The sequence below is a fragment of the Echeneis naucrates genome, chromosome 10 (genome assembly GCF_900963305.1).
Source record: "Echeneis naucrates chromosome 10, fEcheNa1.1, whole genome shotgun sequence".
Taxonomy (NCBI): Eukaryota; Metazoa; Chordata; class Actinopteri; order Carangiformes; family Echeneidae; genus Echeneis; species Echeneis naucrates.
Window position 1 is genome coordinate 15,154,838 of NC_042520.1, and position 14,411 is coordinate 15,169,248.

Genomic DNA, 14,411 nt, shown 5'->3' on the forward strand with positions numbered 1-14,411 from the left:
CAGGGTGATCAGAAACTGTTATAATGTACGGCGTGATTGCTTAATTGATTCTTGCATTAGGACAAATTTCTAATTTCTTACATATTTTATACAAGTTTTTGTTTTGTGTTTTCTTGGTGGTGAAAGTTTTACCTGCCTCAGTAGACTATGAAGGATAAATCTGTGCTACACAATGTGCTGTGAACAGACCAATACTGGCAAATGGGGGATATTATTAAAATTTTGCAACAGTAGCTATTGAAGAAACTGAGTTTGTTATTAAAAATGTTTATTTTGCTTGGTACAAATAGTGTTTTCACATGTGTGACGCTTTGTTAACAAAATAAAATGATATAAATGATCCTGGTATAAATATGTGATACAAAAGTAATGTCCCATGAGACACATGAGATTCATCTGGAGTCTCCTACAGTTACATATTAAAGAAAAGTGTTATTGCACATGAAGATGATTGAAATACAATCAGAGTACAAAGTGTGATTGTAAGTACAATAGAAAGTCTACAAAAGCAGTGGTGGTTTCCCTCTGGGAGGTGTGCTTTACTTTACAATCTCCCATCCTTGGTGAGATAATGTCTTCCTCACAGAGTCACTTAAAATAGCTTTGTACCTAAATGTGACTTCAGCTAATAACCATCAGCTACCTGTTAAGTAGCTGCAGAGGGGCTAATGCAGTTCAGTGGCTACCATCTTGATGGTTTTCACACTCAGTTAGGCACAGTTCCTTTGCTACAGAGGACAAATCTTTGGCTTTGTCCCAGTCCAATGAAAATGGGCCTCCAATGCCAATGTGTATGTCTGGAACAACTGCGCTGCATGCAGTTAACGTTAACAATGAAATGCAGGGTAAGGGCAACAATGGCAAGTAATAAAAAAAAAAAAAAAAGTATTAGCATATAGATCTCTTAAACATTAATTTCTCCATTACTGAACTTTGGATAAAGGACAAAAGTAGAACATCAGCAGAATCCAGTAACAAAATATGTTAAGAATTTAACTAAACTGCTCATCAGAGAAAAAGAGTTTTGGCTCAGGTGCAGAGATATGAGTATTTCTGCTTCATTCCCTCATTGAAACTGCACTGATGCATAGTTTGGGACACTCCTGTAATATGGATGTGCTCATTCTTGTGTTAGTATCAAGGCCTGGGTCAGTGTTTTCCTCTGGCTCTGCTCACAGCTATGTTTTGGATGTGCTTCCACAGCAGTGAAGGGTCTGACTCGTTATGTCTTATCAGAGACTCCAGCCCTTCTGCCTGGTCAAGGCTCTGCCAGTAATCCTGAGGCCATATTTGCAACCATCTGCAGACAGATATACAAACAGATTAGACTCATCACAGAGGATATTTTAATTAGACAATTAAAATAGACTGACTTCTCATCCCTCCAAGCATCGACATTCACATCAAACCACAATGTTGCAGGATGTCACAACTAGCATATTGAATAAATGACGACAAACTCACCCATCGTCTGCAGGTAAGTCTTGGACATCTCCATACCCAGGGCTGGGCAATGGGCATCCCATGTGAGAGTTATCTGCCATTTTGGGCAAAGGAGGCTGGTTTTTCTGAGGTGCTTTCCTATATGCTCGTTCTGCTGCAAGGCGTGCATTTTCCTGGCCACACACATAACATTCAAATCCATTCAGGTAGTTGGGTTTACTCATGTCATTAACGCCCCACTCACGAGTCTCCAGAGCCTCCAGCAGGCGGGTATTGGTAATTCGCCCGGGGTTCTTAAACTCTAAATACTTGGCATATTCATTGTCATTCTCGTCAAGTCGTTTGAGGAAATCAGCAAGAGCTTTTGGGGAGGGGAAGTCATCAATAATTATTGCAGAGTGGTCATTCGGCATCCAGTCTACAACCACAGATGAGCCTCGGTAGACAGGCACACAGCCCTGATGGAGAGGTCGCCACAGCTTCTCAGTCATGTAATCTGGACACAGCCCATTTTCCAGGGCCAGGTGGAACTTGTAGCGTGCCACAAAATTCATGAATCTAGGTTCCTCGCCAGTAGCGGTGGCTGTGTCCTCCAGTTGCTCAGGAAGAGGTTTGTTGTTCAAGCATTTCCCATAAGAGTCTACCTACAAGGACAGAAATAATGAGAGGCAAAGGAGTCATGTGGTGGGACGTTTGGAAAAACAATATTAATTAGACAAGGACAAGCATTTAATTGACTACATTTCTCATAAAACCCTGACTAGATATAATCTCACATTTAATTACCTGATGGGAAATAGGATCAATGTTTACAGCAACATTTTCAAATGATTTTCGGCTGTGCTAGTGTTAGTGCTCCTGCGCACAGTCTGCTACTGTGTGTAGATATGTGTAAGCGGCAAATGCTCAGCTAAAGACGAAACATTTGGCTGTGTTTTTATGGGTGGCCATATTAAAAAAAAAGAAAAAAAAAAAGATATGAAACAAGGCATTTAAAAGGATGTGTACTACTTCAGCTCATTTTTAAATGTCACATATTTTGCTTGATGATCTTACTCCTAAAGCTTCATTGGAAAGGTCACAGTCTGCTCTCTAACTGTAATTTTTGAGGCAGAAATACTAAAGCATGTAAAACTTTGATGTCTTGTACATTATAGCAATTTATTGGAAAATTTAATCTCCATTGGCATACAAATTGCTGCTAGTAATCCATATAGATCTCATCAGTCATTTGTGAACACGGTCGTGAAAGACCTCTTTTGCCCCCTTACCTCAATGTACTTCATCAGCTCCTTGACGTATCTGTCTCTGTCTGATGGCACATCGCAGTGAGACTGCATGTAAAGCACAGGAGCCAGGCCCGCCCTCCTCAGGCGGTTCTTCTCCTGCAAGGACACGGCTGCTGGCTTCAGCAAGTAGCCCAGAGAGGGCAGCCATTGAAGGGTCAGAGGGTAGTCGGACTCCCTGCGAAACGTAGCAGTGTAGTTGAACAGCCTGATTCCTGGTCCATGGGAGAGGATGTAGTTATTCATGGGTGATTCTTCATGGAACAGAGCCCAGGTCTGGTGACGGAGACGAGGGAGCGGTGCTTCATATGCCCTGAAGTCTGTCCCATAAAAGATGATGGATGCTGTCCGCTTGTACAGCTGGACCTTTCAAGATCAAACTCAAAATTAATTGCAGGACAGCTTGGGGTGATAATTATTTCTAATGAGTGCATGCATCTTCTCTTTGTCCGAACTAAAACTTTGAGTAGAAGGCACTGAGAAGTTCAATATCCGGGATACCTTGCGGTTGCTTGTGACGAGGCAGGAGGACGTGACGCAGTCGATCCTTTCAGTGTCACCTGGAAAGTGTGGAAACAATCCCCCGCTCCACCAGAGGATGATGGGAAGCTCCTTGTTGCTGCGCCGGTCACTGTTGCCTGGTCCTCTGTATGAGCTGATGGAGGTGAACTCCATCTCTGACAGGGCACTCTGGGGCTGAAAGGCTGCTCGCTCTGCTGCATCCATAGCCTCCAGGGGCAGCTGATCGTCTGGAAAGGAAGCAAAGGAAACCCATACCCAGCACAGGACACCAAAGAGCCCCAGACAGATACAGGACACCAGCCTGCGCCTTCCTGCCATCTGCAAACTAAAAAAAAAAAAGACAAAGAACTGATTTTGGAGACAGAAAAATGCTCAGATTGGAGGAAATAAATGAAATGCATCTAGAATATGAAGCATACTGGTTCATTTCTTTCTTCTGGCAACGAATTTGTTTTCACGGGCACAGTACAGTAATAAATACGTGTCCGCCCGGTTTCCTACCTCTGTCACTGCAGCACACACATGGAGGGGAGATTTCCTTTATTCTTGCAAAACTAAAAGTTGTTTAGGAGAGGAGAGGAGACTGCGGGATGCTCCCTGACAGAGGGACTGAAAACAGCTGGGTTCTTCTTCTACGGCTCTGCCTCTCTTCTTCTGCGGCTCGTACACTCATCTCAGGCCTCACAGCGCCTCCTGGAGTCGAGGTTTCTCCGAACGTCTTTGAACGTGGCACACTGTAACATAGATTTAAAATGAACTTATTCAAAACACTTTCTAAACTTTGAAATAAAGCTTCCTCGGCAAATATAAACCAGAGTGCCTAGCAGATGTAAAACTAGAAAAACAAGTACAACAACAGTACTTTTCTATTATTCCATTTGCTTTCCTTCCCTGGGTTTGAACTTACTAACCTAAATAAGATTATTTTTCAACTAAATGCAAGTTATATTTGAGAGTGTTTCTTTTTTCTTTATTTTTTAAGATTTCAATAACTAAAAGAGCAGGCGTTCCTTGTTGCTTACAGATTAGCTTGGAGCACAGTTTTTAATTTAATGGTTTGGTAACTGTGGATTTGTAACTTTTGCCAACAAATGATCACACAAGACAACTAAATACACAAATGTGTTGCAAATACTCACAACATAACTGGTAGCATTTTTGGGACGTGTATTAAAGGTTATTTCTGTCGAGCTTTTTATTTTATTGTTATTTTCTCATTTTAGTTACACACTCCCTGTTTAGGCTTGTCTTATTCAACCAGTAAAAACATCAAAACCACTGAATTTAAAGAAGAGGATTTCTGAAATATGTGTCTTCTTAAAAAAAATCAGAAAAGGAAAACAAGTAAATGATTGGCTAGAGGTCAGCAATCATTTCATAGGATAGATTAAATTCCTCTACACAAGATTTCCCTCTGTGAAATGAAGTGAAATGTTCGAATAAGTAAAGAAGTATCTCAGATTTATGTTTAGGCACCACAGCTGACTGAATGTGTTTACTCAGACTCAGTAAGAGGAACGTGAGGTCGCCACAGTAAATTGGCCCGTTCCTGAAGGCATCCCAGAGATGTCTGACACGGACTGGAGCCTGGACCGCTTCCTGGTCGCGGGAGCGGCGTGCACGTGCAGCTCGTGGACGGGTGCGCGCACGTCCCGACAATCAATCTCAGTCAGATGCGGGGCAGCAGGGAGACCCGCACCAACTACCGCAGCAGGGTGAGCCAAAACAAACTGTGTCGGACGTGTCACTCCAGTGCGGCTTTTCTCTTTTTTTGCTGTTGCTTTAAACGCTTTTAATAGTTTTGAATGGCAAATGTACAGCAGCTAATTGTTAGCATGTCGAGGCTATGATGTCAACAAGGCAGCTGACTAGCCGGCTAGCTTGCTGCGATGCATGATCGGCGGTCACACAACTCAACAGATGCATGGAAGTTTTTGTTTAGAGGTCTCTCGCTTCTCTCGGTTCTTGTTTGACTTTTGCAATCAATCACCCAGAGCACAGTTTCACCGAGACCACAGACGAGGCTGTTTGAAGAGACTTTTAGCCGGCAGCCTGTTTATTGTGTGTAATCTGCGCAGGTGCAGAGTCGATGCTCGATCCCGACTCGCCCTTGTTCTTGTTGGCGTTCAACTAAAGCGCACTGCCTGTTAGAAACATGATGTGACAAATGTTGTCTTTTATCTTTTAGGGTAATATATTTGGTCCACGCCATGGTCGGCACCTTTTCATTACAGCTCGGCCAGCCGTAGTATTACAGTCATGAGTCAGGATCAGTGTGTCATGTAAACATGAAGGCTGAAGCCGTCTGGGTTTGAGCCCCCTCTGTAATTCAGCCAGAGACCTTTGGAAGACAACGGGGTCATTCACCCTCAGAGTGATCCTGTTCCCGAGTCCACCACCACTCTTGGGCCTTTGTTTTTTGTGTAAAAAGTTATTTTTCCCTGAGCAATGTGCTCTGAATCATCAGCTAGGTGAAAACCTTGGTGGACTTTTTTTTTCTTCTTAAATCAGTATCGGTCATGGCCCAATGCCCTGTGATGATTTACATTTCTCATTTTGATTGTTGACTAAATTGTCAACTTTGTCTTTCTTCCTCTTTTAAGGTTAAATATACCCTGGTCTGTCACCTGGTGTGAAGGGTTGTAACCCAGTGAGCGGGCCTTTCTGGGTGGGAGAGAGCATGATGAGCGGGAAGAGCCTGCTGCTGAAGGTGATCTTGCTGGGGGATGGTGGAGTGGGCAAGTCCTCCCTGATGAACCGCTATGTCACAGACCGCTTCGACTCCCAGTCCTTTCACACCATTGGTGTGGAGTTCCTCAACCGGGACCTGGAGGTGGACGGGCGCCTGGTCACTCTTCAGATTTGGGACACAGCAGGTCAGGAGCGCTTCAAGTCCCTGCGTACGCCCTTCTACCGAGGTGCAGATTGTTGTCTGCTCACATTTGCTGTGAATGATCTGCAGAGCTTCCAAAACCTTGGTTGCTGGAAAAAGGAGTTCATGTACTACTCAGACGTTAAAGACCCTGAGGGGTTCCCTTTCGTGGTACTTGGGAATAAGGTAGACATGGAACAGAGGGAGGTGGGGGAAGATGAAGCACGGGCCTGGTGTGAAGAGAATGGCTGCTGTCCTTACTTTGAGACCAGTGCTAAGGATGACACTAATGTCACAGCTGCATTTGAGGCAGCTGTCAGAGAGGTTCTGGCTGCTGAGGACCAGGTTGACCATGCCCTTTTGAGTAGTACTATTGATCTCCATGGCAACCGCAAAACCTCTCGCACATCCTGCTGCTGATTGGTCAGGTGTGAATACACCTTGTCTTACTCTGTCCGGCTGAAACTTGTTTGTGGTACAGATAATATAGGTACAAGGTACTGATATCTGAAACCTCTGAAGGTATGGATAAGATACAGCTGCTCTGAGGAGGGCTGTGTCACGGACTTATCTGTTGTTTAGATTGTTGAATTATTGCTCTAACCAAGGTACAGGCACTCTGTAACAGGCACACTCATTCTTTGTACTTTGTCTGCTTTCAAAAGTGTTGCACAAAAATCTTTTTACACAGCTTCGGCTTTGTCTGCCTTTGCAGCAGTTTTATCAAACAGGGCTTTCAAAGCATTTATTTGAATAAAAATAAATTGAAACCCAAATGATCTAGCAGAGGCGAGCATAACACCAGTTCTCTATTGAAGAGCACACTCGTTGGTACAGCAACATCAAGTTGGTCTTTTAATTGTTCAACTTTCTGGCCATGACCTTATTTTCCAGGGTTTTAGAAAGAGTGACAGCAACAATGCCTTCTTTTTTTCCCCTCCATATTTAGGCAGAAGTTGCTGGAGAGCTTATGTATTTTCTATGGCCCCAAGTGATGGTGTTTTTAATGCAGATATTATGATTGAGAACTCCTGACATCAGTACAATGGCCAGTGTGATTCAAGGTACGAGAATGTGAAATAGTTACTGCACTCAAAAGGAAGATAACCTTATTTGTCTACAATGGGAAGGGAATGCAAGCTTTAATTTTACAGCCCTGACTGTAAGCATCAGGTACAACCTATTGTGTTGCTCTTATTCATATGATTAATCGAGTTATTACCCCAGCACGTTTGTGTAGACAGAGGTATCAGGTGCATGAGCAAGGCATTGTCAGATCATATTTGTTTCCTGTGATTTCGTCACATGGGTGTGCTTTATAATATTCGGTGCAGTTTTTCTCAAAGTTTAGAAATAATACTGCTCCCATTTTTCTGAGGACATTTCCATCATTGACTTCTTATCGTTAAACATTATTGTCTGATCTTCATTTTAGGCTTCTGGGTTTGATCAGGGGCTGATTCAAGTTCTGATGTGTATATGAAGTTCCAATTATTATACATTTTAACATGAGTTACATAATTATGGCATGCTACCTGGTTTCTGCCTTTTTGTGTGCGTGGCAGGCCTTACCATTCCAGTCCTAAACTTTGCCTTTTCTGAAAGTCTCCTCTGCTGATATATTACATACTCCTTGTGCTGTCAGTCTGGTCAGTCTAGGTCTCATCTGAATGAGAAATAGCATGAGCACAAGGACAATGCTATTATTACTGTGTGCACCACTTCTCCTATTCTAGCACTATTCATATGAAACTTACAACTGTGTGCTAACTTCATGGCGTTTACACGTGGCAGTCTGGATGGTACTTTTATTTCAGTGTTTCTACATACCCGTTTACCTGCCACAGGTGCATATGAGTTGGTCCCTTTGGTTTTTACCTCTGTGGGCAGGTGGACAGTGTTGTTTGCCTGTGGTTTTAGAAAGCATGTCTGACATTCACTGCTTCAAACTGAGTTTAAAATTCATTCTTATCAGTATTTTATTGGCTGTTTGATCAGTATTGTATACTGGCACTATTCAAACAACCAAACTTGTTGCATAAATAAGAAAATGTTTTCACCTTCCGATTGCACCAAGCCACATTGGATCTCACCTTTTTGTTTTGTGCAGTTCTCTCAAGTCAAATCAACATATTTCAGTATGTATGCGAAAGGGTAAGATTACAAGACTTTCACTGTGAAAGTGAATGGAAGCCAATCAGGAACTGTCATTTTTGGTTTGTTACATGCTCCTTTGTTTTTATTTTGGCCTATAATAAGCTTGTCTATATGATCATGGGTAAAAGTGATGTGTGTGAGTGAAGAGCGTTGGGCATTTCAGCAAAATGCACCTGTTAGCCTACATTAATTCAAAGCAATAATGAGGGCTGTCAGTTTGTCATTTGTCAATGTTACTGCTATCTAGGTTAAAAAGAATACATTGTCTCCTCATTGTACCATTTCAGTATCCTGTCCAGATTATGTAGCCTCCAACAATGTTTACCTGAAATATTTACAAGCTTGTAGCATATTACTACATGTTGCTCTCATGTTGCTTTTTTATGTCACTGCAACCCAGTCTAATGACAGTATTTTTTTAATCGTTCTGTAATATATATGAATGTAAAAATGTATTTCTTTGGGCTGTCCCTATCTCAATGGCTTATGTAAATTGCAAAGGGCATTCATTTTATAATAATATACAAAATGACAGTGAACATCTGTTCACTCTGTGCTCATCCTGCGAGTGTGATTTTAGCTCTGTAAAATTAAGACCATTCATCTTGATTATGTGTTGCTCTAATGGACAACTTCCCTGTCTCCTCTTTTTGCACTGTGGATGATAAGACTGGTTGTGCCAACATGCTGGCAAAGCAGTGAATACTCTCCAGTGCTTGGCTACAAATAAAACACGCGAGATACCAAATGGAGACACAATGTCTGCTGTTTTTTTGCTGATGCCTTGAAAATCCATGAAAGTAAATGGCTTTAAAAATACTTTCAAGTGTGAAAACATTTTTTAGACTAAAATAGGTAACTTAAATGTCTTTTTTTTTTTTTTTTAACATTCCTTCATTCACTTGGCCACAAGCAACACAAGTTCCAATATTTTCAATCATAAACAAGAAATGTTGAGATTATTTCTTAGACATAAATTAAAACACAAGTCAAATACATCTCCAAGATACACATTGTTTGAGTTTCATCACACAAGACCTTGAATGTCATTGATTGCACAAGCTTGTCTGGGACCTAAGAGGCAGTAAGTGCTGTTTATTTCCTCCTCATTAAAAAAGAATATTAAGCATGCACAGGTTTTATTTTCCCTTCAATAAAAAGGAGATTGCGTATGATTTGCATACAGTGGAAGTCTGACCAAGGAAGACTTTTTGTGTGTGTCATGCTTTTCAAAACACATTTATTAAATCTGTGACCTAAATGTTCAGACATCGAACAAGTGCAGAACACGATAGGAAATAAGCAAAACATACTGAGCTCATATGAAAAAAAATCTCCCTGCATTTGTACCATTTTACAACTTAGGATCTAACATGAAATATTCAATATTTTAATGAAACCCAAATATGAAGGGAATTAACTGTGACAAAATTGTGATGAACACAAAACAAAACTATAGCACTTCTGAAAGCGGTATAACTGATGAGCAGCTCATGACAGAAAAGCTTCTACAGCAGAAATGTCAGAAGCGTTTGCAGGATATGGAGAGCACAGCGTCCCTCCTCTGTCCCTCTGCAGCCTCCCATAAAGGTCATAGCCTCTTCTCTCTTCTTTCGCCCTGCGCCTCAGTTTCTTAAGGAAAACCTGGTTCACGGCCAAGTGCAGGGAGCAGTGCACCTGTGGACACAAGAGGGGAGAATACAAAATGCCTTACAAAACAGCTTGGCCCCTGGAGGTGGCAGGAAGCCAAGGATGGAGCGCCAGTTTAACACTGCGATACTACACCATGCTCTGTCCTTTCAAACAGACTTCAAACAAATTTTTTCAGAGGCTTTACACACTCATACTTCAAAGAATATTCTCTTTATTATCAAATTATTCCAACAGAAAAAAATAAAAATAAAAAAATCATCAAACAGCCAGCCCTCATTTGAAAAATCCACCACTAACAGCTGGGTAAAGCTTCCACTAAATAGAATAATCTACATATTACTTTGTAAAAAGTTTGGTAAGTCATACGAAAGGGTAAAATTAGTAAAATTAGCTACAATAAGTAAAAAGGATTATTATACAATAACTACAACAAAATTCCAAAAGGATTGGAGGCAAAACAAAACTGTCCTATCTCTATAAAATTACCTCAGTCATGCATCGACAGCAGGGGGGAGTCATACCTCAACAATGTGTTTAGCATCTAATAATGAGGTTACTCAATAAGTTAGCACCTAGTGCTTTTGCCATCTCACAATTATGAGAAACAATTTCAGACCATTCTAGATCAGATCTAAACAAATATGTCCCTTTGTCAGTAAGGAACTATTCCAGATCATTTAAAATACCTTCAGGTGCCTCTCTCTGAAACCATCCTTCTGTTATTTGGGGGGGAGGTGTGGGTCACGCAGCAGCGTGTGGATGTGGTCTGTGTGTGCCCGCCCTCCCAGAAGAGCTGCACTGTGGCTTCAGAGAGGTCTAGCCCCCTCTTTGTCCAGGGGAGCCTTTCCTTTGACATGTAATATAACCCCTGACAGGAACTGGATCCTCGTTGGCTGGCCTTCAGAACAGCCATGACTCCATTGTTGAGGCTTTTCTCCAGCCCGTGAGAAAAGTCCTGAGGTCAGTGCGAGACTGAGTTCGTGCTTGTCTGTCACCATGGCAACCAGATGTGAGGGATGGTAACCATGGTGACCTATAATCTCTATTCTGCATTCTGGCTGCACGACTCTCCAATTGGTGGCTATTTCTCGCATATGTTAATTTATTAATGGAGTGTTATTATTTGAAGCAGAAATTAATTTTGGACTGCAACCTCACCAAGCAACAAGTGCAATAATTTACAAATATGTTGCTGATGTGACATTTAAAATGATGGAATAACAGCAGAGAAACCTCACAAAAAACAACACAAAGAAAAGGAAACATAAAACAATAACACCCTTATAACAAGGAAAGTGAAACTATAAAGACAAGTCTTTTAAAAGTCCATGAACATAGGTGATCCTGTGCAGATGATGTGGAAGGAGAGAATTGTTGTTGGCCCTTTAGATCCCTGTGTTGGTGATGAAGAAGTGAGAGAGCAGAGAGAAAGTTGGTTCATCCTAACACCGTGCACCTATCCCCTTTCTCCCCAGATACCGCAGCACCGCAAAGTTATAGGTGGTCGACACAGTATAGGTCAGCTATGGAAGGAGAAACAGAAACAGGAAATGTAAGAACAGGGAAGAGGAGAAAATCTCTACAACTGTGAAAAAAAAAAAGATCAACTACTAATGCCTTTAATTTGGTTGCAGTTATAATCCTTATGAGAGCTTCTGTAATGGAGCATGTATGCGTAATGGGTGAACCATTAGCCTGTCTGGGAAAGTATGATGTTTTTATCAGCTGAGAAAGAGGAACAGAGAGCAATAGTACAAAAGTCATCAGTCATGGAGGCCTGAGATGCCTCGCCGCCTACACCCTGAGCGTCACTAAGTCACATGAGCCATAACACTATTGTTGTAACCCACTGTGGAACCACAGCCAAATTGGCTCCAACTGAAGCACAATCACTCACCAGAGCCAACAGAGTGATGCCCGCTCCAGCAAAGGCAGCAATGTAGAGGTCATAGGTCATTCGATACTGAAATGGAAGACATTTGCATTTGTAGTGATGACATGTCTAGATCATTTCATGTCAGGCCAGATGTAGAATGTGACTGCAAAGTTTGAATTATTTCCAGGCCTCTACCTCTCTGGTCTTGCACACAGTAGACAGAGTCATACCACAGGCTTTCCCTGGCACTGCATTCCACGGCAGGAGCCCTGTTCATTTTTTAAAATAGTGCACATCATCAATTTTGTTTTTTCCAGAGACCATTAAAAGATAAAAGTACACCAACACTGTAGGCCATTTCATTTCTGTTCACAAATCCATGACCAAAACCAATAATACATTTATCCATTTTAGACTTCCTTGGCTTTCCCATTAGTTCCCACTGAAGATGTAAATCCGGTCACAAATCCATAGCTACATTCAAATAAATTATAATATTCTGTAACAGCTGGGCATTGTCGCTTATTGTGGGTTTTTTTTTTCACAACAATATAAAACCATGAGTAAATAGCACATTAGTTGTGGACTATTTTTAGCTGCAGATTAATACATGCTAGATGAACTAGTGAATATTGTTAAGAAGGGTATTTATTGGACGTTTTCAAAAGCTACTGTGCCAATGCTCATGGTGAAGAAACGTGTCACCCAGTGCAACTGTCTGGCTCATTGATGGACAACAATGGAGGTCTATAGTTGCCAGGAATAAGCTATATCAGGATTTGGCAATGTGGACAATACTTGGCAGACAGATCAATTTATTGTTAATTTTTGTCTTTTCAGGGATTTTTAAACAGAAAGACAAATGCAGAACATATAATAAAATTAGTGTGGGTGTTGGGGTGTTGGGCAATAACATAGGCTTCTTGTTACCGTATTGTCTTGCATCTACACAGAGCTGGTTGATACTCGCTGGGGTCTCAGTCAGAACATCAATGGTGTGGCACGTTGCATCCATGTTGTAGAAAAAGTAGACGGGCAGAGCGGAAAAGGCAAACACCAAAAGCCACAGCACAGCCAGGACGTATGTCACCACTATGAACTATACCAGCAGAAAACAGTACACATCAGCAACACACAAATATGCATTATGGTGCATCATCAGAATAATCTGATACACCTAAAACACGGTGAGAGAAGAGTCATTTGGTGACCACATTTTTATCAGATTAGCTTCACTTATTATCGCGCACTCTGTTCTCCTCTTTGAACCCCTCCTCCTGCTACCACTCAAACACGCACTGTATGCTTATCTTTGCATGTCCCCGGAGGTTTTCAGCAGCCTTAAGATTTTCAGCTCAGCACCCACCAGGGAGTGATATGTGTATTAATCCCATCCAATCTCTGCAATCCCCTTCACTTTCTCACTCCAAGGCCGTCTCACCGAGGAGCTGAGGCAGCGGCCACACATGGTGCTCCTGAACTCTCCAAAGGTTTGCTTGGCAACGCTTGTGGTGTAGAAGCCCTCAGCCAACAGCACGATGCAGTAGAGGAAGAAAAAAGAGGCCAAACCATAGATGACATACTGGAAATATTGAATGCTAAAAAAAAAAAAAGAAGAGGAAAGTAAAAAAGAAAACAGTGAAAAGGTTGCAGAGAAACCAAACCTTCAAAATAGACATTACAGCCCCATGAAATCTCAAAGGACGCTAAAAAAAATTGGAAATGGCTAATTTTACTACTCACATGTAGGCAAGTGTGATGTAGTCCTGTAGGTTACGAGCAAAATAATTCTCGATGAGCCTCTCTGTCTCTGTAAGTGCCTGGTGGCCACAACCACAGAAGAGAGCAATTCCAGAGAAACACAGCAGTGTGGCGACCAGGGAGCAGTATGGCACCCCACCCAAACAGCGCATACAGCATTCATAGCAACCTGTTGAGTCCATACACATTAAATTAAGGGCCCATTGTTATCCGATATACAACACTGAAGCACTTTGTTCCTATGTTCAAACGATGACTAGAACATCTGCTCACAGAGAAATGCTTTATTTTACACTTTCCACTCATTTAATATGGAAATGTGCTTAATCAGTAACATGGTAGATTAATGTAAAATGTGATTTCACTTTGAGCATTGGTGGATCCATGCCAGATAGTCTTGGGTTTGAATCTGAGCTTTTTGTCTTCATCTCACACCAATGAAGGTGAAATCACATGTCCTGTGGCTACAAGCTAGAATTGCTGTTATTTTTCTTTATGATTATTTATTTATGTATACATGTATGGAGCGACTGGATACCCAAATTTCTCAGAGGGGAAGAATAAAGTATACATCCATTTATTGATATATAGCCACCTCCAAACAAAATGTCTACTACAGTTTCTCAGAGTGTGTTGACGTCTGCAGAGGTCGACCAACAGCCCAAATCAGAGGAAAGAAAAGTAAACCCTCAAGTTGGACGAAATGGAACGTGAAAGCTGTTTTCTTATTGATACTTAAGGAATTAAATTTATTGGTTATTGAAAGTGTTGGATGTTAATTTTTTTATTAGTTTGACTAAATCCTACTCAAAATATTCATTCTGAATTTTCACAGAAGACA

At 41.5% G+C, this 14,411-nt stretch overlaps 3 protein-coding genes across 3 annotated transcripts; 1 reads left to right on the forward strand and 2 right to left on the reverse strand.

The window, feature by feature from the left end:
- Positions 1-257: 257 nt before the first annotated feature.
- Positions 258-3,881, reverse strand: pofut4 (protein O-fucosyltransferase 4). The gene is made up of 5 exons (XM_029511734.1): positions 3,753-3,881; positions 3,231-3,576; positions 2,715-3,095; positions 1,465-2,087; positions 258-1,300 (listed from the first exon to the last, which is right to left on the reverse strand). The coding sequence occupies exons 2-5, from the start codon at positions 3,567-3,569 to the stop codon at positions 1,150-1,152; spliced, it is 1,494 nt and encodes a 497-aa protein (XP_029367594.1). The 5' UTR covers positions 3,570-3,576; positions 3,753-3,881; the 3' UTR covers positions 258-1,149.
- Positions 3,882-4,895: 1,014 nt separating this feature from the next.
- rab9b (RAB9B, member RAS oncogene family) lies at positions 4,896-9,028 on the forward strand. The gene is made up of 2 exons (XM_029512389.1): positions 4,896-4,966; positions 5,855-9,028. The coding sequence occupies exon 2, from the start codon at positions 5,932-5,934 to the stop codon at positions 6,541-6,543; it is 612 nt and encodes a 203-aa protein (XP_029368249.1). The 5' UTR covers positions 4,896-4,966; positions 5,855-5,931; the 3' UTR covers positions 6,544-9,028.
- A 1,102-nt stretch (positions 9,029-10,130) lies between these two features.
- plp1a (proteolipid protein 1a) lies at positions 10,131-13,985 on the reverse strand. The gene is made up of 6 exons (XM_029512911.1): positions 13,553-13,985; positions 13,251-13,407; positions 12,740-12,908; positions 12,005-12,078; positions 11,831-11,896; positions 10,131-11,456 (listed from the first exon to the last, which is right to left on the reverse strand). Exons 1-6 carry the CDS (start codon positions 13,756-13,758, stop codon positions 11,376-11,378), a joined length of 753 nt encoding a protein of 250 aa, XP_029368771.1. The 5' UTR covers positions 13,759-13,985; the 3' UTR covers positions 10,131-11,375.
- Between the last annotated feature and the right edge of the window lie 426 nt (positions 13,986-14,411).